This window comes from Embiotoca jacksoni, unplaced genomic scaffold (genome assembly GCF_022577435.1).
Source record: "Embiotoca jacksoni isolate LCO1_2020_lvr unplaced genomic scaffold, fEmbJac1.0.p SCAF_16, whole genome shotgun sequence".
In the NCBI taxonomy this organism is placed as follows: Eukaryota; Metazoa; Chordata; class Actinopteri; family Embiotocidae; genus Embiotoca; species Embiotoca jacksoni.
Window position 1 is genome coordinate 3,265,248 of NW_027185296.1, and position 26,347 is coordinate 3,291,594.

Consider the following 26,347-nt stretch of genomic DNA (forward strand, 5'->3'; position numbering starts at 1 on the left):
GGCTGCCAAGATCCAAGGCGTGGAAATGGAAAAAAACATTCAGAGAACATGCAGCCAGGAGAATTAAGGAGGAGAAATACAGACAACAGGCTGCAGGCACACCAGCAGCAATGGCTTTGAACACAGTGATACCGCACATCTTAATAAACCCATTGTAAAGGATTCGATAGAGATAGTAAGTCTACTTGTTTAATTTACTATCCAGTATATAATATCAGTCATTCATCAGCAGTTCATGTGTTTTATTGCTGTATAGGCTAATAATGATTACTGAGAGTTATTGATGAATAGTATTAGACGTTATAGGGTGAGTAAAGCATTGCTGCACAGGCTCCATGCAGCAGCAGCAGCAGCAGCAGCAGGGATGTAGGAGGGGTAAAAGAGGTAGAGACCCCTCCACCCACTCTCTCCTCCTCTAACCACCTTCCTTCCTCTCTCCCCCTCTCAGCGTGGCTCGCTCACTCCCTCTCTCGCTCTCTCAGTCTCAGGACTCCGGGTCCAGGTCGGGGAGAATCGCTGCGGAATCTGGAGGCGAAGATGCGGGCTGTCGGGGCCGTGGGAGTCGGTGTGGTGTGGGCGCTGCTGGCCGCTGTGGTGCCCGGTGGCGTGTCGGAGCTGGCGACCCTGGTGCAGGAGCAAGTTAAGGCCGAGTCCACCCTACTGAAGCCAAAGGTTATGATCGCCATTGTGGCTCGTAACGCAGCGCATAGCCTGCCGCACTCCCTGGGCTGCATCGAGAGGCTGGAGTACCCGAAGGAGCGCATTGCGATCTGGTGAGAGACGCACCAACAAGGATGCAATAGAGGCACAAATGTGGTGTTGAGTTTACTTTTTTTTGTGATACCTGAACCTTACTTTGTTGTGCAAGGATTTCTGCAAGTCTCAAACGTGCATTTTCTCGACCAGGCTTATTTAGTTCCGAGTGCATATAACAGGCGATATGATGTGGACGGTGGGCTTCACTGGAGCGTGCTGTAATGAAAAACAGCGTGTGTCCGCGTTAATTATAATAACAGATTGTCAGTGTTGGCGCGGAGACCTGTTGCTGCGTTTTACGATGCTCTTACCTGGCGTGTCTGCCGGCATCCTAATTGCACACTGTGGCAGAAGATGAAAGAGCTGTTGTGCATGTTAGAGTTAGGCTTAACCCTTAATCACGGTTCCCTTCGTCTGATTCAGCACAAACCTGCGGAAACGGGGCTTTAAAACAGCAGGACTGACTGCTATGAAAGGGGGGCTCACCTCAGGTAAGGTCCTGTAGCTCGTTTAGTCCCACAGCAGCAGGCTAATATAATTGAAAGTTATTAAAGAGGGACCCCACAGGTGAAGAGATGAAAGGAGACATTGAGTTGGTCTGACAGCAGGACCGGGGGTGTGTGAATTCTGGGAAGTCATGCGTAAAATGTGTGTGCGCTCCTGGATGGGGGTTTATGCAGGCTGATGGATCAGATTAAAAAAAAAAAAAATCAAAAAAGAGATCTTCTGACTACATGCAGGTTGATTATCAAAGTGTCGATTAGATGTGAAAAATATGAGATGGAGGACGTAACACTTGCAGCTCTGGTAAATGTTCACAATGCCCTCACTCTTTCTCTCCCAGAGACCCAGCTGTAACCGGGCTGGCATTCTTTTGTTTTGTTTCCCACCCTTCCCTTGCTGAATGCCAAGTTTTTGTTTGCAGATGGGCTGTTACTAATTCAGAGACCCTCACAAAAATGCACACACACACAGAGGCACCAGAGAAACTCAGTACAGAGAGAGGGGCTTTCGCTCTCAGCAAAGTGCAAAGTGACTGAGCTAACATGGCTTTGTGAGTGGTTTAACTCACAGAGGAAGGGCCCCATCAGTTATGACTAGCATCTCTATACCCTGCAGTCAGTGCAGACAGAAGAAATCTGTGCATGCTTGAGGCACGTTAGTCTTATATGTTAAGAATGTTTGATAATCTACCACTGACACAGAAATGTATAGAAAGGACACACATAGGCACACACCATGTCTAGTTGGCAGGCCTCTAACACTGGACTGTTTTAGATTGTATACATTTTCATATCAGCAGTCATAGTCTGAAGTATTTTTACTGACATGGTCTGCTTTTTTTTCACCAGAGTCCTTCTGTCATAAAGCTTTCTGATATTACGGAGGTTATCACACAGTACGTTTTACATGCAGTAAGATAATTTTTTAGCACATATGTTGACTCTAGCTGTTAATATTTAGCACATGGAAAACAAATGTGTGTGTGTGGTATGATAGTTGTCCAAGAGGCCATCAGACAATAATGGTAACTAAACATCCCTGAGGCTGCAATATGTGGTGCTGCTTTGTTTCAGTATAAACTGAATAATAATGATGTGCCTCATCTTATTTTAATTGTGTTACATTGATGTAACCATCTCCCTAAAAGCATAAACACATGTCAAAGTATTTTCTAATGTGTTAAAGAGAAATAATTGTAATAAGACAAAATTCAATTTAAAACCTGAACATCAGGCTGTGTCTGAAGCTCCACAGATTAGGGGATATCTAAGTGGGAAAGATGCCTCTTAGATGGATGGGGCAAGTTCTTCAGGAATAAAACAGTAAATAGATGACCTCATCATCGCTTCTACAGAAATGTTATTTTATGGCAGTACAGAGTAGCTTGGGGGGGAAAAAGAGGGACGAGATAACTCAAGACGAGGGTTCTCCAGCTAGACTGGAGCCAAATACTTTGTGGTTACATGACACATCTTCATCCAGCAGCCTAGTTAGTGCACTTAACTGCTTTGCTGAGCTTGTCCGTGTAGATAATGGGCTGGCTGATATAAACTGTAGGCAAACTATCTGGCTGTGAAGTGCTACTTTTCGCGAGGGGACACAATGTTCTTCACATCCTCTCTGAAGCATACTCTTCCTCGCTCCCTATCCTCATCCCAGGGTTCTGATTAATGAGGGATACTGTACAGGGAAGGACGGAAGAATGACATCTGATTACCTTTTAGTTCCTGACCGTCGTTCCACTGGATCAAGGGACATTTTTGTTTCTAGGCATTTTGATTGACTTGTAAATGTATACATGTCGATGTGACCTGAGACAAACGGACAAAATGTGGAGAGAGCATGTATGTATAATTTATATATAATTTTCTGGCACTCAGAAACGTTCATGTAGATCCCTCCCTTCTCCTCAACAAATGCAGTGTACAATACATGATGGGATAAAAGAGACAAAGCGATCACATTGCTGTTGGCCCTTATAAATATTTTTCGCTTGGATCCAGGACATTTGACCAACAAATATGGTTGCCAATCAGGAAGCATCTTGTCATTTTGCTTGTTTTGTATTCTTTCATTTAATTTGTAACTGCGTCTCTGATATTAACTGGGTAGACTCAGCTCGATTTACAATGACAACATCATGCATGTTTCCAAAAATGTAGGCAGGCCTTGGCTGATCTGTGGATGTTGGGAGGACCAACGTTTCCAGTTCGAGCCTGTTCACAGGATAATCTGATCATCCAGATCTCTTACACCCTGTTTTTTTTTTAGCTCTGACTCACAGCTGGGATGGTCGGTGAAATCTGCCTGCCTTTAGAAGAAGACTCCTTCAGCAAGTGGGCACAGGTCATACGGAGAAATGGCAGAGCAATGAGAAAGACTCTCACACTGCTGTTAAAGAATGAAAGAATGCAGGGAATTAGAGAAAGAGGGGCATGGTTCGGTAGATAAAAGGTGGTCAACAGTGTGGGGAAATTACCCAGAGGGCATAGCAAGGTTAGTTAATCCACATTCCCACAGTAGCTTGACTAAATTTGCTCTCCTCTTCACCCTTGGCGTGGTTCTCCTTTTCCATCCCCCAAGCATCCACCTCAACATAATTCTGGTTAAAAGACAAGCAGCTGTCAAGCTACGTGTCTCATTGTGGACTTGTGTGGAGCTGCGATGTTTAGCACGTGAACATCCAGGATTTATTGGAAAAAGGTGTTTGTTAAAGGCTGGTAAAAACATAAATATTTAATGAAATTGGTTAATGCCAGACATTGAAGTTTCGGGCAGGAGATAACAGAGGAACGGTGTGTGACAATTAGTGAAAGGTTAAATTGAACATTCAAAATCTTTTTCTTCTGCCAGTATACAGTTAAGTTTTACACCCTGCCTACCGGAGTTGGAGTCTTTTTTTAGAGCAGCTCCAAAGGAGATCGTAGAGGATTGCATAAGGGAACTGTGTGTGTTGTTGTGACACACACTCTCTGAAGCTAGGGCCAGCATGCTATTAGCTTACTCCTCACGTCGCTTGTTACTGGCCGCCTGCTGCTTATTGCCCGCCGGCTGAGTTCATGTGGCGAAGAGCTTTCCCAGGTGCTGAGCTGGGGGTTGAGATGATTTGTGGACTTGTCAGAGACGGACTTAACCTGGATATCAGGGCGCTGACATCATCAGCCTCTCCCTGAGGATTCGCTTTCTCCCTCTCACAATCTCATGTTGTTTATTTACTCATTTATTTTATGCCCAATTATCTAATATTTATGTCTGCCGCTGTACTGTATGTGTGCCAATTTATGGGGTTTGTGGTATGATTTTCTCTTAGTATTTAACACGAGGAACAGTTTTTTTCATGCCATTTTATTGACAAAAACATGAAGCCGCAAAGCAACCATCGAGCTCTGATCAACCAACTATGGCTATTATTTAATTTTCCTATACAAGAGATCATTTAAGTTCTGATGCACTCAAAAGCCTCAGGCATACTGTGACTTTACAAGTCAAAATTTTACCACAGTTCCATACAAACATGTTAAAGACCGCACTGACAGATATGCTGTATACACTACAGCTCCTGGCAGATAATGAGATGTTAAATTTGAATGTTTCTTGATCTACTATGTCATGTGGAGACTTGTCTTATGTGATGTGTTTATTCTGACTGTGCTTCACAGTAGCTTAGTCTGACAAGAAGTCCTTCTTCTGTCTTCCTGACAGTTTGCTCAGTGTCACCGGGAGGCACATTTGTCCTCTTTTGGTAGAGCCTTTCCACGCCTTCAGTCTCTGCGTCAATGTTATGACCTCAATTTAACATCCAGGGGAACATAAAGAGTAACATAATGAAATAACGCAAAATACTCAGAAATGGCTGCTGAAACCATTTTTAGATGTAACAATAAAAAAAAAAAAAAAAAAAAAAAAAAATTTACAGAAAGTGTTCCACTGCAACTAAAAGTGTAGAAATGGAGGCAAATATACATCAGGGTCTCCGAGGTCAAAATAATTCAACAAAAACCCACACTGTTTAGAGAATAAAAAACTGAATTACAGAAAAAAGACAATACTAAGATCCCTAGTTAGAAATACAACAGGAGAATAAGGGGGAGCAAAAAACATTACAAGGTTTCTTTAAAGTTACAGAGAGATGGTAAAGGCACTTCTATCATCTGTCAGCCAGAACAACGGGAGAGAAAACAGCTGTATCAAAGAATGATCAAAAACAGCTTCCATAATGGTGAGAAGATAACCAATAAAAGCTTCAGCCCAACACATAGCTCAAGGGGCCAAATGGCAACACTGAGTCTGGGGGTTGATATCCAGCCCCAAAAACGATCAAATGAAGTTCAGGTGTGGGTGGTTCAAGCACCCAGACGAGCAGTCCGATCTGAAACATAGTGAGAGAGAGAGACACATCTCTTCCAACAAAAAGCCAGAGAAACGTCAGCAAACAGTTAGGCTAACACGCACTGCAGCAGGACCGTCTGTTATCTCATATCAACTCTCCACCAGACCTCCGAAAAGACTGCAAACAAACTGACCCAGAAATTGTAGATGTAATGGAGTATTGTTGCCTGGCTTTCAGTAAGTCTTCAAGGCCATCGACTTGTTATCCAGTAACCAAGTGGCAACCGTGCTAAAAACTGCAGTTCATCAAGTGACCAATTGAGGCTGGCTCCAAAAGTGAGTCCATCCACATAGACCCCCCCATGTCAAAATGTTGAACTTAAGAGTAGAAATAAACATGCTTACAGCCTGCTTTGGTCTCTATAGCTAATTTGCTCATTAATGACAGCTGTACAGGAGTGAATTTGTGCATATTACGTAAAATTGTGTTAACGCTTAACGTTACGCATAATTATTCGTTTTGGATTAGCCAGGAGTTAAGCAGAGTCAGGCACTGTCACATTAAGCATCAAAACCACTCTTCAGGAAACTTATGGGCGATGTGACGGAGGCTATTTTCGTTCCCTCTGACTGACAAAATGGAATCAGGTGAAAAGACTGAAACAGGCTTAGGGAGGTTATCAGTTTTGTGATGTTGGACTGTTGCCCTGTGGGGGTTTCACCTTGCCAGGTGTGTCACCTCAGGGCCCATTCCTCTGTGGGAACACACCAGTGAAGGAGAAATTGTTATTGGTGTTGTCACGCAAAGACTTCTGGCCATTTTGGGAGAGGAGAGCATCCAAGTGAATGGAATAAATTATCGGGGGGATTGGGGGGGTGTAGGGCTATTGTGTGTTATCTGGAGCCGACAGCACTGGCATTTCTGAATGATTAGCAGCATGCATATTTGATGTGTGTCAGTATGTATTAGATCACAGTACTGGCACTTGGAGCGCGTATAATTATCTGCAACGTTCTGGTACAAGCATGACTATTAATGTCCATGCATGTGTGTCTCTTCTCACACATGTCTTAGATGGATATGTGTGTGTTCTCTTAGACACATAACGAGTGTGTGTTTCTGCTTTTCTTTTCTGGCTCAGCCCCTGTTTTCCATTCCCGTTCCCATTACCCCATAAGGCCCACAGTGAGCCAGAGCTGTGTAGAGTAACAGGCCACAATCATCTCTGACCTCCCAATCAGTATCACCTGAGGAGTCGTATTCTGCAGTCACATCCAATCTGTGGGAGACTTGAAAGGTATTTAAACATCTGCTCCAATTTTTGACATCAGCTCCAGAAACTCAAGGTGACTTTTTCCAGATAGGCAACTCGTAATGACACAAACTCCCTGGAGCAGAGGAAGATGGCTCTGCATTTTATTCCCAGCTGTAACACAGTTTGCAGCTGCAAATGTTGTATATACCTTAAAAGGAACTTAACGATCCACACCTTCATCATTTCAAAGAAAATTTTACATTAAATCCACCCACTCATTAACTACTTGAGTCTAAGATTGTCTTAAGTTAAACCATGAAATTTATGACTTAAAAAAATTAAATAGAACAAATATAGCACAGTCTTGACAAAACATGCTGTGAGGAAGTCACGACTGATCACGACCGATCCAACTCCTTGAGTCACCATGGGCACAAAAATTTTTCACAACCCGGCTCGAAACGGCATGATAATGATTGGTGGGACACCATTTGCAACTTTAAAAACAAAGTAATGTACTAAAGTGACAACATCACTCAACCGAACTTCCAGTAAGTGTCAGAAAGGAGCAACATGAAGAGTCTTTAGAGGTAAAGAGTCTTATGTAGCCATAGAGGTGAGGCCAATCCCTTGATTGACTGGGAGGCACCAAGCAATCGGGACAAACATGGATAGGGAAGCGCACTACCACAGGGAGATGCTGTGATCCACCTGTCCAGTATTGTGGACAAATCAAACACAGCAAGTGAGGTAGAGAAGAAGGTACCTCTCTGCCAAAGCAAACAATCCCCTGACCCACAGGTAGATACAGACAGGCAGGAGAGGAGTCACACACCAAAGCGCCATACTCTATATTTTTCTTATTGTTAGGGGGAAGTATCAAAACCACCCATGTGTTTGGTCATTACCAAAGATGTACATCTTTAAAAATGTTAAATTGTGTAATTGACCTTTTAGAAAACGTGCCTGTGTGCGTTGCAACCGTTGATTGTATATAAAAATAGATGTGGTCTTTAGGTCTAAAAAGTGAAGTGAAAACAGAAGTGTAAACAAACAGTGTAATACTACTGGGGGCCGCAAGGGGCTGGCTCCAAAAAAAACTCTTGCTCCCATTCAAAAGGCATCAACCTCTCATAAAATACTAATTCAGTAAACTTTTCCTAAAGTTATTATGGTGTGATGATTGGTATGTTTTAGGTATGTTTGGAGGCATGTCTGTTGTGATTGACATGCCTGGGATGCACTCAGGACCTCGGATTCTCATTCAGATCCACCCCTCGCTCCTTTCCAGCTTTTCCAATTATGATCCCTTTTGGCTCCAAAAACACGATGGCCAAAATACCAGACTTGAGTCATCAAAGTCCACAAACCAGTGCAGCACGTCTCAGTGAGCTGCCACTTGGTTGCTCTAAAGAAACGTTAATGAAGCGCAGCAGTGTGCCTCACTGATGTGTTTTCTACTGTTCTGGTGTGAGGAGGATGCGAGGCACATGGGCGCCAGTTGGTGACACATCACTTTAAAATGGACGTTCAGTCAAACTCTAGGTGTACTGAGTCTCAGTTTTTTATTGCATTGCTCAAATAGCTGCAGGGTATCTGTGGAAACAGGAACTTTTCTTTACACCTTTTGATGAGGTGTTATTACGAGAAATTACTGTGTGGCTTAATGATAATTTTTCCAAACGCAGTGACTTCATAGCCTAAACTTTGCCAGCCCTGTTCTCATCCTGAAGCAGGAAACTCTAACCGGGTACAGCTGAAGGGATGCAGCTGATGATGATGTACCTGCAAAAAGAATCCTCTTCACCTTGAAGGAAGAAGGTGAACATACATGTTCAATTATGTGCAGTAAGCTAAGAGAATTGACTTTCCTATCCGTGAGCCTTTTTCAAGCTCTCTCTCCTTCTCTTCCCTGGAGTGGAGTAAATGGTTATTCCAATACTTGTCTCCAGACTGTGAATTCTTGCTTAGATTCCCCATCTGTTCCAGCACACTTCCAGCAGTATTGTCAGAGCTTGGCAGTAGACTGATGATCGGGCTGGCAAACACTAAAACACAATGGTATCTCGGTATGAGCTCTCTCATCTGGAGAGGAGGGAGGCCTGAATATGAAACAAGATTAGGTGAAGTGCAGGCGCACATACAGAGAGGCAGAGAGGGAGAAACAGGTCCAGTGTTAATCAGTCAGGTAACTTGTTTAAAGGACCATGTTCATGAATAGTGGAGCATTCATTAGAAAGACTGGTGCTCATGTTCTCATAGAGGAAATATACATTTAGCACCATCAGTCAGTCTGAGCGTGTCATCCATTTTACTGTTTAACCACTGTGTTGTCGCTCCTTCTCTCCCACCAACTCTCTCATTTCCTCCCTTTTCCTGAAATCCTTTTGTTCCTTCATCACTTCTTCCATCTGTTTCTCTACTTTCTATTTTCCTTTCTCTGTCTTCATGTTCCTTTAACTCTCTTGTCCTCTTCTAAAAGCAGAATTTCTTTCACATCATGAATGTTTATGATTGTGTGACTGGACCTTGCTTTGAATGTTTACAAAAAGTACTTAGTTGTTTGTGTTTGTATTGATTCAATACATTACCAGTTATTGTTATGTTCCCACCCTTGTTAGCCCTGAGTGACTGTGTTTTGTTGGGTTTTTTTAAGCCTCATTTTAGTAGGAATGCTTTGCCTGGTGTGTTTGGTCCTCTCTTTCTTTTCCTTCTAAGGGAGGATTTGCACACCCGCATGCAATATTGCGTGGAGCACACACACCGGTGAATGATCTGCATCGGTCGTTTATTTAAGCTCAGGGCTGGCAGCAATGTGAATGACCACAGGTCCTATTTGAATACCCTAATGCCAGGATCAGACTGCACACCATATTTGGCTTTCACAAAGTCAAATTAGGCAATCAAAGTGCTGGAAATTCTTGCCGTGTCTTTGTCAGGAGACTTGCAAAACTACAAGTATGACCAGTAATCGTTCACATTCGTGCCTGAGTTCTTGTGTCGTCAGGGACGATGGTCGAGAAGTTGTCAATCATGGCCACAGATTTGTTTTGAATCCTGTCATCCTATTTATCAACGCCAACGAACACATCATAGGCCATGTTAAACTTGGCAAGTGAAAAGAAATTCTCACGTGTTTTGTCGGCTTGTCCCGCGGTGTCCCAGACGCAGCCTCGCTGTTCTTACATTGTGTTCCTACATAAGGCCTGCTTGTTGTTTCTAATGTTCATATTTGGGCCAGACACAGGGAATTTCTTGTCAAAGACTAAATTGTCTCAAAATCGAGCTGAATTTGTATCTTCTGATACAGGCATTAGTCCATGTCTGAAAATATTTAGCAAAAATTAATTGTGTAGAGGTCAGAGTAGTAAATGGCCATACAAAGCTTTTGACTTTACCGGTAGAATCTTCTTGACAAGCCTCCTATAACAATCAGTAGTGCCTTTCTTCAGTATGAAACGATCATTAATGTTTTCCTAGTCTTGAATATGAATGCCAAACATTACACTTCAGTGCAACTCTGACGGCCTTGGCTACTTTTGTTGACCCTGAGAGTCATGAGGAATTTCAGTCAGGAGGTCCCGTCTCACCGCCCCCATCTCCCTCCTACCCTTCTCATTCCTGTTACCCTTGCATCTCTCTTGTTCCTTCTTAATTACATGCAGCACCCAGTCATTATTGGCAGTGATATTAGATAGTTTATTGAATCAACAGTCAGTCAGCTGACACTGGTCTGCTGGGTCCTTCCAGACCTGTGTTTACCTCAAAGGGCCAGTCTCAGAGACAAGCCCCTGTGTTCAAGGCATGATTATCTGACACACTTTTCTGGAGTGGATAACCACAGGAGGTGGGAGGTAGAGTGATGAAGTCATGTTGATAGTCAGGTTACCTGAAAAAGATTACAATGATACCATTGTATTTCTATATTTTTGAATCTGACCAAACTCTTGTTATGAAGGCTACAATTTTAGAATTTTTATAAATATATCATTTTTTTTGTAATCTTTTTTGTTCTCTGCAAACTGCTTGTTTTATCTTGCAATACATAATTTGATCTAATCTATAAAGGTGATAAGAACCACTGGATGACTGTTGGCTGGTGTAAGCAAGCAGCAACCAACAGTGATGTCCCCCATTGGTTTGTAAACTGCCGTTTTCAAGCCTCAAATTCTGATTTTTTTTTTCTGTCACCGTTTTGCTAGCTCGGAGGGGTTTGGAGCAAGAAGTGAGCATATCTGGAAGAGCTGGGGAGGAGCAAGCATTGGAACACCAGAAAGCTAATGAGAAGGAGGAACTTTTGCAAACGACAATATAATGACGTGTGGAAAAAAATGGTTGAGTTTGTATTTCATTAGAGAATTTGAATGGGAGTCTACGGAGCCGGAGCCTGTTTGGAGCCAACCCTTGTGGCATTCGGTGGTATTGCAGTTCAAGGCACTTCTGCATTGACCTCATTTTTCAGACTTAGAAGCTACTTCCATACTCTCTGTGGGTGTAAGATGTGAATATGGTGTGATGGGTGTAAGAGAGACTAAGGCTGATGTGACAGATTGATGGACGTATTATAAGTAGGCATGTGGTGCACTGACATCAGAGACAAGGGACAAATAAAGGGACATCTCTGAAGTGATAGAGAGAGGGAGTGGTGGGGTGTGTTAAGGTGAAGCCCAGGAAGCATGTGTTGTCCAGATGCTGATCATAAAGGCGGAGAAGGAGAGAGGAAGCCTCACCCCAAAGCTGCAGGCAGCAGAATAATGAGGTTCACTGTAAGCTTAAAAGAAAAAAGAAATGAGGAGAAACAGCACAAGGCAGGAGAGATATACAGAGGTATGGAAGGGTAAGAAGGGGGATATGAGGCCTGGAGCCTAGATTATTGTATGTTTGTATAATGTGCAGAGCTGCATCACATTGTATCTCTTTCTGCTCTGCTTGGAGGCGCGCACGTCCATTTTGATTTTATTTCCCATAACCAAATGGATGAAATACTCCAGCGGTTTGACGGGCATTAGCTGAGTACAGCTGAGGTACTGAAGAGCAGTGAAGCCTCTTTGACTTGACACTGAGGTCACAGAACAGGAGAGTTCAGACTGCTTTTGCCTGAAGGTAGAGGAAATCGAGGAGAAGCCGCACATAGTTGCCTCCTGAAGAAGACTGCATGTTCTAAAATGGAATGAGATGAAGGAGATGATGTCCCATAAAAATAAAGGAGAGAAGAGAATGAGGTACATCTATAGTGTGTGTGTGTGTGTGTGTGTGTGTGTGTGTGTGTGTGTGTGTGTGTGTGTGTGTGTGTGTGTGTGTGTGTGTGTGTGTGTGTGGGGTTGTTTGATCATGTTAGAGACCGATGAACAAAAGCCTTTGTTTCACTCAATTTGTCTCAAATATACACTGTGTTCATACGCTGCTTTGATGTGTACATACTGTAACTAAGCTTCACATATCCAGATATCATACGCCACACTAAAATGTAATGTCGGTAATGGAAAATTACACGATGTACTCAGAGTCCTTAGTGCTCGGAGGGGCTGGGAGGTGGGAGGGGCGGGCTTACAGGATGTGCATGAGAAAATAGAGAGTCAGAAAGCAACCGTAACTCGAAAGTAGTTGTATGTCATCCTCACTAGATGCATTTTGTGCTGGTATTACCACAAATAAGTATTAATACTGTGTGTACTGTGTGTATGTTTCAGCCCCAAAAGCTTCTTAGCATCCAGGATCACAAAACAAATGCAGCATTGGTCAAATCTGCTTATTTCTTGAAGTACTAAAACCCCTTCTTAAGAGATGAAGTCACGAGTTTGTTGTACTTTTTTTCAACAACCTAAAACCGACTGATTACCTGTACACTGGAGCGCATGTCCCGCCAAGAAGAGCCTTTAAAATTGAAAAGGTCTCCACTGAGATTTATAAGCTGAAGCAGAAACATCATTAGCATTTTAGTGTGTGTGTAAAATAAAGTCGGTGCAATCGTTTATAAGTTTGGGAGAAGTTTTAATGATCTTAATTAAGATCAACATTTTGAAACAATTATGCAGATTTCTGGTTTATGTTTGCCAGTAAAATAAAGCAATGCAAACACAAACCCCCTTTTCTTTTTGCTCTTGCTTTCAGCCACTCTTTCCCCTCTATTTCAATCATGAGTTATCCTCTCTGTCTCACACAGCCATAAACATACATGCGTTCTCAAAAGCACTGTATGTTCCTACTTACTGTGCCAGGTATTGTTTTTTTTTCTACTTTACCTCTCACATTGAGTTTCCTGTATCAAATCTCTGCCTGCAGCTGCAGCTATCATGCGTAGATAGCGTGTAGGAACACATTTATGTCCTCTAGCGATTTGCAGTTTAGCAGTTGAAGAATCTTGTAAACGTGTGTGCACATCTACTCATTACCAACGAGTCAGGTGTTTCAGTGTGTTCCTAGCCTGCGATGAAAAATAAGCTGGTCTGGCTTCTTCCTTTACTCTCATCCGCTGTTATGCACTCACACACAGATGTATATACTTACATGCATGTGTGTACTTCACCTCCGAAACCACATACTTACCAGCCTTTACACACAGTCCGGCAGATGCATTTAAAATGTTAAACTAGCACTTGTGCAACACATAAATAACCGGTCACGCTGCTTTAAAACAAACATTCCCAGGACACAAAATTAATATCCTTATGTTCGGCTGCACATCTACATGTGAAGGCATACAAACACACGCATACTATTAAAATTATTGACCGTGTTGCTCGCGGCCCCACTGCAGCTGTTTGTGATGTTGGATGAAGAGTTTATCTGTCTGACTGAAGATGATTGAAATTCCAAACGCAAGAGAGCTCCGCCTCTTTCCGTCAAATGTTTAGTGTGTAGTACGAGACTGAACATGTATGTGTGATGTTTTTTCACGTGTGTAATTTGTCCTCGTGTTTATGTGTAACTCTATGTCTGTTTATCATAAAGAAAACAGGTGCTGTTTTTAGGAGTTATATTTTAAATGTGGGTAAATGAGGAGTGTTAACATTGTTATTTTCTATGTTGAGAGGAACTTGCTGAAAATATGAAGAGGTGTCCAAATTTGAGCGTGTTTGTTTTTCTATCTCTGTCCATCCTGTCTAAAATTGGGTGCGATTTTGGAGACAGTACAGCAGGGAATATTACAGGAAGCAGTGGAAAACTCCATCTCACCAAGTGTGTGTGTGTGTGTGTGTGTGTGTGTGTGTGTGTGTGTGTGTGTGTGTGTGTGTTTGTATGCACAGGCTTCTGCCTCACTTTCTGTTGACCTTTCCTTCAAAGCACATTTTAAATGCAGAGAGGGAGCGACAAGTGATATTTATTTTTCTGAGATCTCCGTTTGTGAAGTGATAGCAAACTGCAATGCAGGGCTGTTTTATGGTTTTAATTTATCTTGCACAAATTCATATACGCACCCACTCCCATCCGCACATACAGTAGTCACAGGGTCTGCTCTGAGTCAGCTCTGCCTAGCTGAATTGGAATCACCAATGCAGAGTGCAAACTACAGCAGTGTGGCAGCACGAGATGCTAAAACTGACATCATTTGCTTACAGGTAGGAGTGTCTGTCTGAAGTGGCGCTTTGTGAGTTTACCTTTGCAGTAGTTTGGTGTTGAGTTTGTTTACACGTAGTGCATCAATATTCATATTTAAATTGAGGAAAAGATACCTGCACGCTGAGTTAAGTATTTTGAAGCCTTTGCGCATGAGCTCAGCATGTTCGATGGACGTCTTTGTCAAGCAGCACCCACAATTGTTAGAAAAGCAGATGCCAGTTTGTAAAGAAGGGTTAGAGCACCATTTGGATTACTTCCCCAGAATAATTTCTGTCTGCACCGTGTCTCCTCAGTCTTTGCATGCGCTCCAGCTGCAAGGAAGCTTTGCAACACTGACTGAGGCTGCCTGTTGTAACATTGACATGTTCTCTGAATATCATGGTGCCGACTGTCACAACTTCTTCCCTGTTAAATCCTGCTAACCAAAATGTGCAGCCCTCTAAGTTATGCTCGACCCTCTTTCATTTCCTCTTATTTCTGGTTCCTGAAAACAGGCGTGGCATGTTGTGTTTGTGCCCAAGTGTTTAGCAGATGCACCTAAACAGCATGGGTGGTTCCTGAAGGAGTTGAAACTGTGGCTGTTCCTTTGAATGATCTTCTGTGTTGTCTGGTTTGGTGTTGTAGGGCAGCAACAGACCACAATATGGACAACACCACTGCCATATTGAGAGAATGGCTGAAGATAGCCCAGCGAGTCTATCACTACGTGGAGTGGAGACCGATGGAGGAGCCGAGGTGGGTCCAAATGCTCCATTAATGAGATCTGTGTGGTGTAAATCAGAATTTGATTCTATTTTTGCTTTCTTTTTCTTTCTTTACATAACTTGTGTTTCCCAATAGAATGCTAAAGACAATTAAGTGACTTTTATTTTTTGCTGTAGGTCCTACACAGATGAGTGGGGTCCAAAACACTGGCCTCCTTCTAGATTCAACCATGTGATGAAGCTGAGACAAGCGGCACTGAAGGCTGCCCGGGAACGATGGGCCGACTTCATACTGGTAACCTCTCTCATTGAACTCAGAGCTAAGAGTTGTTACAAAAACAGTGTCAACACTGCCTATAGGCTCCGCCATAGCCTCTACTCTGTGGCTACTGTTGCATCTGTAAAATGGAGGATAAATTGTCATTAGCATCACAAACCCTGCGGAAGGATTCGTTTAACTATCAGAATTTGATCTTTTTGGTCAGATACCATTTGGAAAGTCTAGAAGGCCACATGATTGAATTATTTTAACCCCATTCAAGTTAGCAAAAGGCTAAACCAGCAATTAGCCATCTTGGCTTGTGGAAGTGTGTAGTGCACATACTCTTTCCAGAGAGCATGCGCAGTATGTCTCACCAAACACCAGATATGCAGTTAGTTAGTTGTATACTGAGATAATCTGCTCAATCTTCACTGCTCTCACAGCAGCAGTGAGGACTGAGAGTACACATACATGAATATTACATTTTATACCAAATCAATACCTAATGTTCATCATAATGGGGAGATTTGGATAGTGTAGAGAACTCAGGAGGCAAATGGCATTGGCATGATGTGGGAAGTTTTAGGTTACTGTAAAATGGCTGTCTATCAACATGAATGTGATACCAGTCAGCTGATACTCCGCTGGTGAAGGAGAATGTGATTGTGAAGCCCAGAACAAAACAGCTGATACCGATCAGCTAATGCGAGTGTGACCTCTGCTTGAACCTACTCTAGTGGCGTAGTGGTGCTTTAATTTGAATTTGGCTGATAAAAAAAAAAAAAAATCTGCAACCTGATTAAAAAAACAAAAATATATAACTAACAGTGACAAACTTAAAATGATGTTAAATAGGTTTTCTGATGGTGAGTGTCCCAGAATGTGTAACTTTGTTCAAATTAATGAGAGTTGTATTTTTATTTGTATCCGTTTTGATTACTTTTAACGAGTTAGAAGGCAAACATCTGTAAAAGACAATCTGATTTAGTTTTAGACTCTGTATTCCTCTGTGACTTGTGCACTCAGGCGCTGCTCCTCTTTAGTTTGTAGACAGTGACAACCTGTTGACGAACCCTCAAGCGCTGAACCTGCTGATGGCCGAGAACTTGACTTTGGTGGCTCCTATGTTAGAGTCTCGCTCTCTCTACTCCAACTTCTGGTGTGGCATCACCCCACAGGTATGTTTTGGACTTAAATTCATCCATCACTCAGCTGGATTTGTTAACTCAGCCTGGTGTTCTTTATCTCCCTCCTCCCTGTCAGGGATACTATAAGCGAACCCCAGACTACCAGCCAATCAGGGAGTGGAAGCGACTCGGCTGCTACCCCCGTTCCCATGGTGCACAGCACTTTCCTATTGGACCTGCGTCGTGAATCCAGCAGAGACCTGGCTTTCTACCCCCCTCACCCTGACTACAGCTGGGCATTTGATGACATCATGGTGTTTGCCTTCTCAGCACGTCAAGCAGGTCAGTTTGAAACCTCACAACAAACTGCCAGATCTGTGACAGGGATGCAAATGCCTCATGACAGCTTCACATGGATTAACTGAGAATCATCAGTGACTTCATTAACTCAGTAGTTGGTTACAAACGCTTTTTTCCACTGTGCAGTTGTGAACTGCTGTAAAACACAGAGCTTTTCATTGGTTTTATGCACATGTGTCAGATTAAGAAAGATGAGTGAGAGCACAGATAAATGGATGCATGTGTGTCCTTGACTGAGCTTGTGTGTGTTAGTGAGTGTGCAACAACATTAACGTTTGTGGATGTGAGTGTTTGATGTGTGTAATCATCCATAAGGAACAAATAGGGCCATTAAGCTTTCTATTACACAGACAGCAGTGTCTGGCATTCGCCTGGAAAAAAATAGTAAACATGAAAACGTTGACACAAACACAAACAGATGCAAAAACAAAGACACTCAGAAAAACAGTTTCTTCCATCTCACTAATGAGTTTCAGCACTGACAGCACTACATAAGAGCTCATGCAATTGATTATACAGCATTTATATGCAGAATATTTAACCTTTGAAAGAAGAGATGGCACATCATTCCTCTTAACATTCACATGTACAGTATTTTATCACACTCTTGCTCAATTCAACACACTCAGGGGCTTGGCTGTTGTTTGGTCTGGTATTTTTTTTTTGTTACTGTTAGATTCTATATAAATGTGGACGTAGTTTCAAGGTCTGAAAAATGAGGCCAATGCTGAAGCAGCTTGAGCTGCAGTATCACCGAGTGCCGCTAGGGGCTGCCATCAAAAAGCCTTTGTATTTTTACATACAAATGTAACAATTGCATTTTTTTTCACACAGTTGTACTATATTTATTGACAGCAGCAGCTTCCAGTTGGTCAACTCAGAAATACTTTGGGACGGTAACAGTTGTTACTCTGACTAACAAGTGCTAACAGGCTAAATTTGTTGCGAGCTGAATAGAGGCAGGGGACATGTAATTGGCTGAAAGGCGAGGGGGTGTGTCTAATACTCACAAAAAGTGAGACAGTGAAATAAAACGCCCTCTTAAGAAAGGATATTTAAAATTAGAACATGCGTAATGAAATAAAAATTATTGCTGTGGAAATTAATTCACGATTTCGTATCTTCTTCCACCACTCACTGGGTATCACATTGTCCTACTAAACCTTTCCTTTCCTGGAGGAGGTGCATCCATCACAGTCACATCACCTTTGTTGCGAACGTTTATTATGTGCACGTGGGAGGAGGTAGGAGCACCCAGCGGTGATCCAATTTACATGTTTATTTAAATTGTTTGGGTCAAGAGGTTGTATTTACAGAACGCTGTGTGTGTGTGTGTGTGTGTGTGTGTGTGTGTGTGTGTGTGTGTGTGTGTGTGTGTGTGTGTGTGTGTGTGTGTGTGTGTGTGTGTGTGTGTGTGTGTGTGTGTGTGTGTGTGTGTGTATGATCGTCCTAGGTGTGCAGATGTATGTGTGTAATAGAGAACACTATGGTTTCCTGCCCGTTCCCCTCAAGGCCCAGCAAAGCGTGGAAGATGAAAGCGAAAGTTTCATACACACCATCACGGAGGCTTTGAGTGAGTCCACACAGCTCAGTGATTGCATCCTGTCAACCCTCCTCTCCTCCTCTTCTATACTCCCCCCCCCCATCTAATTTTTGCTCCCTTCACTGCTCTGATTTTTAGTAAGCCACTATATTTTGTCATCTTCTAATTCTGTTGTTGCTGTTTCAACCCTTCGCCTCCTTCCCCTCCCTGTCAACAGTTGACCACGACATTGAACCCTCTGAGCACGTGTACTCTCCGCCATTGCTGCAGGCCAAGATAGGCTTTGATGAAGTGAGTTATGAGAGTTCTGGCTCTGCCTGGAGAAACAGGAGCTCAACAACTTCTGTCTCATTGTATATTTACTGTTCTTCAGCAAATACCACTTCCTGTTTTTCTCCCAGTTTGTTTTTTGTTTTCCATATTTCTCCAATTTCCTCTGCTTCTTCCTTTGCTCTTGCACTTTCCTCATAAATGTCTGCCCTTCCGCTCTGTTTTTTTTTGTTCTCTCTCAGAACAACATTTAACAATATAGAATGTTTCCCATGTGTGTTTGATTTTTTTTTCACTGTTTAGATTTTCCTAATCAACCTGAAGCGCCGACTGGACAGAAGAACCAGGATGTTGAAAACAATGGGCTCACTCGGCCTTCACGCTACACTGACAGATGCAGTGGACGGCAAGTAGGTCACAAACACTCGGCCCTGCATGCAGCTGATGAACCACTCTGAAGAAAATTTCATCCCGAAAGAAATCTCTGGAGCCTCTCAGCGATATAGTGTTCAGCTTTTTCTGTACAACAATTTTTTTCTACCTAAAACATGTTCAGTGCCGGAATAATGCTCAGTGCTGTTGTCTCCAACCTGTCGCTACTTTTTGTGACATCTGTATCCAAACATCCTGTCTGAACAGAGACTCGGTACTTGTGCTTGACTTACTTTTTGTCCGTGGTGCTTACTTTAATCCACCGTTTAGAACGTCCTAATCCTTTTTCCAGCCTTTGTTTGTCTGGCAATGTGTTTTACTTGTTGCAACCTACCGGGTGTGACTTTGCTTTGTTTGGCTTTGTTTTCTCTGAGGAATAACTAAGCAGCCAAAATAAATGTATAGATACATGACGCGCCTTCCTCTTCTCATTACTACCCAAACCTTTCACCTCTCTTTCTCTCAGGGCTCTGAATACGTCCCAGCTGCAGGCGTTGGAAATAGAGATGATGCCGGGCTACAAGGACCCGTACTCTGGTCGAGTCCTGACTAGAGGGGAGATCGGCTGCTTCCTCAGCCATCACTCTGTATGGATGCAGGTGAGGGCGTGGAGACGTAATGCATTTATTCAAGAAGAAAGGTTGAAGGTTAGAATCCTGAAGGAGCGCTGATCGAACTTGTTGAAGTTTCTTTTTACAGAATACTGATTGACTTATAGGACTTGGACACACTGCCTGCATGGTGTGTGTGTGTGTGTGTCACGGCTCTCTCGCTGCGCTACTGTGGCCCGTGCGTGTGTGCCACTATGTCTGCTGCTGTGCTGCTATTGCCAACCCAAAACTATCTGCATTGAGTTTCTGGCCATTACTATCCAAATGCATCCAAAAAGCAGTCGTGTCATTTTCGTTTACACTCGTTCAACGCAAGACACGCACGCACTAAAACAATGCTACCCTTCTTCAGTTAAATTATTGACATACCACAATTAAAGCCTACATTTAGTTTTTACTATGACTATATAGTATATATAGTACACATGTGATTATAAATCTTTTTCCTTTCTACTTTTACTGGGAACTGTGCATGGGCATACATGGAAAAAAAAAAAGCCTCAGCTGAGACGTGCATCTCATGCACGCTGTGTGGCTGCTCTAACCTGTTAACATGGCACACACTGCGCAGGTGGTGTTTCTCAGAGATTAGATTCGGTTTACCTTTTAAGGACATTGATAGTAACCTTAAAATGCCAAATGATGGTATGTTTAAAAAAAAAATTAAAAAAAACTTTTAAAAACTGACATTATAAGATGAATATAAGCAACTTACGCTTCTTCTTGTCAATGTAAGGCAACGGACAGTAAGCACAGCACAATGGTCTCCAAAGAAGGTTGAAGGAGTGAGACAATGTAGCAAAACCACAGCTGGTATGCTTTCATTTTAACTCCAGTGTCTCTGTTTTCTCACCCTCAGGTGATAGATCGTGGCCTCCAGAGGGTTCTTGTTTTAGAGGATGACGTGAGGTTTGAGCCCAGGTTTAAACGAAGGCTTCAGGCCATAATGGACGACACAGACAAAGCCCAGCTGGACTGGGACCTCATGTAAGCACGTACATTCGACGTTCTTTCCCCCGAATCACAGTAATGTTCTGTTTCAAGATGAATTTTTATGAATCTTTAAATTAATGTGAAGCCTTATTATGTGCAGTAACACACTTGCCTGTCTTATTCTATCTTTAGCTACGTGGGGCGTAAGCGTATGCAGGTGCAGCAGCCGGAGCAGTCAGTGGAGGGAGTAAACAACCTGGTTAAGGCCGACTATTCCTACTGGACGCTCGGCTACGCGCTGTCGCAGCAAGGAGCCAGAAAGCTACTGGCTGCAAAGCCGTTCACCAAGATGCTGCCTGTCGACGAGTTCCTGCCCGTCATGTTCAACAAACACCCCAAGTCAGTCTTTGATCCAGTTTTCGCGCCATTCACTTACTGTAATAAGAATAACACACACGGTCTATACAAAGGAACGGAGTGTTATTTAAGGCGTGTAATGCAGAGAGCTAGAACGCCACAGTAAGCAGTTTTTCTGTGTAATGTTTACAAACACAGACAAAGACCCTTTCAGACAGTCTGGTTTATGAACAGACAGGAAAATATTTACTAAGGACCACAAATAGATGATTGCAGGTGCACTGCACTCTTACATAAGGATGTACCAGGTGATCCACATGCAAAATAAACATGAAGATGCAAAAACTAAATTTAAAGTACATGGAACGCTGCCATGCGTGGATCCCGTGCATGCACAGAAACTCAGCGGCAATAAACCAGTGCAGAAATACTGAAGGGCCTACTGTCCAGTAATTACGTATACGTAGACACACGCATGCTTATGTCTATTTTGTGATGTTTTAGGTTGTGGGACAGTGTGTTGTTTTCTAATTTGTGCTCTGGTGGTACACCACAAACTCAACTCCAAGTAATGTTCTTTATACGTCTCTATTTCTACCCTTTATTTTTTACTTTCTCCTGTCCGTCTTTCTTTCATTTTTCTTTGCAGCACCACCTCCCTCCTCCTCTTCTTCTTGCTCTGTGCTCCCTCACACACAGGGCATGGATTGTTCTGGGGGTTCAGTGGGTACGGTGCCTAACACAGGACACACAATGCCTGCTTTTCTTTTTCTTTTTCCTTGGGGATTCCTGCCTTGCCCTGCTCTCCCCTCCACCCTCACCTACTCTCTCCTTCCCATTTTCTGCCTCGTCTCCTTCAACGCCACAATCTGCCGTACTCCTTTTACCAGCCCTCCTGTCTTAGACCTCTGAACTCTTTTTTTTATGTTGTCTGTGCCCTCACTCTTCTCAACAAAATTTACTTTTTACACACCTCCTCCGTCCCCGTGTCACCCGCTTTTCCTCCCCCTTCCTCCGCTCTCTTTGAGGAATGTAGACCAGCATGGCTCTTCCTGCTGGTTGGCGAAGGGGGACAGGATTCCCATTGATAGAGGTCTGAGAGTGGGGGTGGGTTTGAGATGAACACTGTGCAAGTGTGTGCGTATTACTATATAAATACATGGCGATGTGTGTCCAGTGTGCAGTGTATAGATTACTAGGTAAATACGCTGTGTGTATTCAACAGTGAGAGAAGGTGAGTTTGTTCAGAATTGAGAGAAATGGGAAATATGGATGGAAATGCGGAGAGGTGAGAGAGAAAATATGTCAAATGTGTCGTATATTACTAATGAAAACAGAAGGGATTATGGTCTGTTTATATTGTGGATATTATGTCACATAACTTGTTTTTGTTTTCTTAATTCTCCTCTTTTCTTTACAACTCAGTTAAAAACACACATAAACAGTTGAAAGGGAAATTCATGGCTGTGAACTATGCAAAGTAAAAGGGCCTCAGTGTGTGTTTTAGTAGGTCAGCTCCTTTGAACACTAATAAAAGTGTAGGGTTTCACTGTCCCAGCGGAGTGCTGAAAGGCCTTAAACAGGCGATTGGACCGCAGAGAGTTAACCTCCGAGGTGACTTCTGCCTGTGACACCTCGAGGCTGAAGTGTCACCCAAACAGTCCTCCTCATTCCTCACTCTGGCCCTGCTGCAGGCTGACCATGACCCACTGGGAGCAGAGGTTACTGCAACAATATGATCTGATGGAACGCCTGGAGGGAACTTCTTCAAAATTGGCCAAATTTTTTTCACTTGGACTTAAGGATTAAGTGGTCAGATTTTAGTGGTTAAAGGTCAAAGGTCAAGGTCACTGTGACCTCACAAAACATAACTCAAGAATTCATGCTCTAATCATAAAAACATTTCACACAAATGTCAAACAGGAGGTCAACTTCCTTCGCAAAAGTTGCTGCACATGAGAAGAGCATCCTGTTCCCCTTTTTGACATCCCGAAGATTTGCTGTCTGTGGAGAAGTTAAAATCCGGTACACTGAATATGGACACCAGAACTTCCCTATCAGATAGGATGAGTCAGTAATTATAGCAAAATGCAAAAGAGTCACATGCAACAGTAACGAGTGATCTAAGGTTACCTTTTGTACATATACAGCAGTCAAAGACGTGGTGAGTCGGTGATCATGACCATGCAGCTGGCAGAGGGCTGACAATGCATCTTTAAACTGTCGTTCTTGTAGGCACCAAGTACGAAATTGCTTACCTCATGCCACTATTTGGGGTTACCATGATTTCCCCCACCTGTGACCCTGATATTTGTAATTTATAAGGCAAAAGTACCATATATTCACTGGCTCCATGTTCCTCTTCGGGTTTGGGACTGCACTGACTGACTGAAAATATAATCAAGACATCAATAGAAAATAAAATAATTTGTGCTCGCTGTTGCAATTCTGATCTAATTGCACCTAATGTCGACAGTGTCATTAATTATTTTTATTTTTCTCCCCCGCCCTCCTCAGTGTTCAGTACATGTCTCACTTTGAGCCGCGGGACCTGAAGGCCTTCTCCGTGGAGCCGCTGCTCATCTACCCCACCCACTACACCGGAGAGCCGGGCTACGTCAGTGACACAGAGACCTCCACCATTTGGGACGATGAAGCTGTGGCCACAGACTGGGACCGGCAGCACGCCCGCAAGACGGCCCAGCAGGGAAGCATCCGGCCCGTGGCACAGAACAGCGTCACTGGAGATTCGCCGCCCCCTGCGGCTCGAGCGTCACGTGACGAACTCTGAAACAGAGACATGAGACTCCGAGAGAAAGACTCGTGTTTACAAATATACCGTGTACACACAGTGAATGTCATGTGTACACACACACACACACACACACACACACACACACACACACACACACACACAACACACACACACACACACACACACACTTGAAAAGACACATCAACAACAGGCTGACATTCTTTACATACGTTCACATTCACACACATACAGGTGTACAACTGGATAAAAGCAGAATAAAATCTGGTCTGCTGCCTGAGGAGGGGACACTGAAGAGAGGAAGAAGAGGAAGAAGAGCAGAATCTGGGACGGGGGCCAGCAGGCCTTTGACAAAAGCCTTATTTATTCCCCATGTGCCTCCTCTGGTCATGTGGAGACAGTTACAGCCTGAGAAAACTTAAGCAACACATGGAAGACAGCTAGCATCATTTGTAGGATGTTCAAGAAAAAAAACAAAAAACTTTCTTACAAAATCATTTTTATTGTTATTTAAACGTAACATGTTTTTACGGGACAGCTGAAGAATAAAGGAATCTGAAAGCTGTCTGACAACAACTCTTTGTGTGCGTGTGAAACTGTGCATCAACATCACTGCAGTATTTGAGTGGTTTTGTGCGTGTACGTGGACAAATTCATGTGTTTACAGAACTGAACATGTGGGAGGAGGGAGGCTGATGTACCGTACCCAAGAGTGTCACTACTGCGGCAGATGATGTCACATACACACACACACACACACACACACACACACACACACATATATACACACAGAAAGGGCAGCCCTTTCCTGCCGAGCGTAACAGTAACAGATGTGATTAGTGTCCAAATTTCGTTATTGCAGAGAGAAAAAAGTTGTACAGCGGGCTGGTCCTGCTAGTTAGCCTTTCAGAGCAACAGTCACACGTTACATATAGCCTGTAGGGTGTATGATATGCAGTTTCAACCCTTTCTGACCCATTCTTTCAGATTTTAGATGGGTTTAATATTTTGGTAAAACTGTTTTATTGACTTCTTCATGTCCTTAACACAGGCGCTTCTTCTTTCACTTGGGCTGCTGGGCTAAACCAATAAAACAACTTGTCTATGTCTGTGTGGTCGCTCACTCTGCAGCATAAACTGACACAGATATGATCTATCTTCTTACAGTGAATTGGGTTATTTTTGTATTATTGGCATTGTTGGAGTGTTTGGTGACTGAGGCGAGTTAAAAAGAAGAGATGTCTTGGCCAGATTTAAGCCCATGACAACAAAGCTACAGAAAATGCATCACATGGTATTTCTTATCTGGCGGGGGAAAATAGAGCTTTAAATAATGTATATTATTGTTTCATCAGCTGAATAGCAAACATGAACTTGTCGCAACTATTCCCATGACCTCCTGTTGTCTTCAAGGATGGAGTTCAGACTTTTCCTCCTGAAACTAAGCCTCATGGCGCTACACAAATTGTGGTAAAACATGAAAGGAGCTTTAACCTCCCAATAAATTTGGGGTTTTGAGCGGTGATCACGTCGAGGATACTCTGCTCTCAGAGTGTGCTGGCTCCCTACGGTTCGCTGGCAGAGTGAAATTTCGCTCTCGATTTGATAGTTCCTGTCTGCTGTGGGATCTGACAGTTAAAGATGGAGGGGGGAGGGAAACAGGACAGCAGGGACCAGGAGCTGTGGTGCAGGGGGTGGCGGAGGTTACTCAAGATGTTGTGAGGTGCAGAGAAATGGAGGCAGGGTGAAGAGGATATTTCACTATATCCTGCATTTGGGTTGAGATGTAAGACCAAAGTTCAGTCTTATTCAGTTGCTATCAGGTGGCAGGTCTTCTTATTCGATGGAAAATTATTATTATTTTTTTTTCTAATATTTGGTGCAGCAACAGTAACCAGGCTTCACTTTATATTACTGCCATGTCATAGAGTTAGTTTCTATTGTCAGTCCTACTTTTGCAGGTTTACCTCAGAGGTGTTACCCCTTTTAGATGCAATTAGAGGAAAAGTGCTACGATGCCATCTGCTGGCCATGTGTGGAACAGGATAGAAGTTTGGCTTTATGAGGCCTATTGGAATTGACACGTATATTATCGATAAGCTTCTGGCCATACTTAAAGAAGAAATTTAAAAATAAATTAAAATGTTACATTGTATTTGCATTAAATGGAAATTCGCTCAAAGCCTAACCTTTCTCAAAAACCCCAAACCTCTCTCCTACACCCTGTAAAATGTCATGCGAGCTGTCTGGATTCAGATTAGAATTAAAAGAAAACTTCCTGTTTCCACAGACCAAATTCATTTCACATTGACAGTAGACCACCTCAATTTGAATACCACTCATATGACATTTAGACCTTTTTTTTGAAATACATACCTGTTCACGTCCCATGAATAAATCGCGTTACCTATGGGGCACTGCGTGACGCTCACCTGCGCTTGTTCGCTTCCTACTTTTTTTTTTCCCCTTGCGAGGCTAGTTTAAGTAACGTCAATTCACTTTACAGAAATTTACAAATACAACGGTAACAGCCAGACGATGACACAGAAAGCTTAGAGAGTCAAATCGTA

The 26,347-nt window shown here is 42.9% G+C and overlaps 1 protein-coding gene across 1 annotated transcript; it reads left to right on the plus strand.

Moving 5' to 3' along the window:
* The first annotated feature begins 345 nt into the window (after positions 1–345).
* colgalt2b (collagen beta(1-O)galactosyltransferase 2b) lies at positions 346–24,884 on the plus strand. The gene is given in 14 exon segments (XM_069150274.1): positions 346–384; positions 483–773; positions 15,030–15,140; positions 15,287–15,404; positions 16,415–16,549; positions 16,635–16,697; positions 16,699–16,840; positions 18,312–18,431; positions 18,619–18,692; positions 18,975–19,081; positions 19,570–19,702; positions 20,574–20,701; positions 20,840–21,046; positions 23,522–24,884. Coding segments are annotated over 13 exon segments (1,848 nt in total). The 5' UTR covers positions 346–384; positions 483–537; the 3' UTR covers positions 23,796–24,884.
* Positions 24,885–26,347: the final 1,463 nt, after the last annotated feature.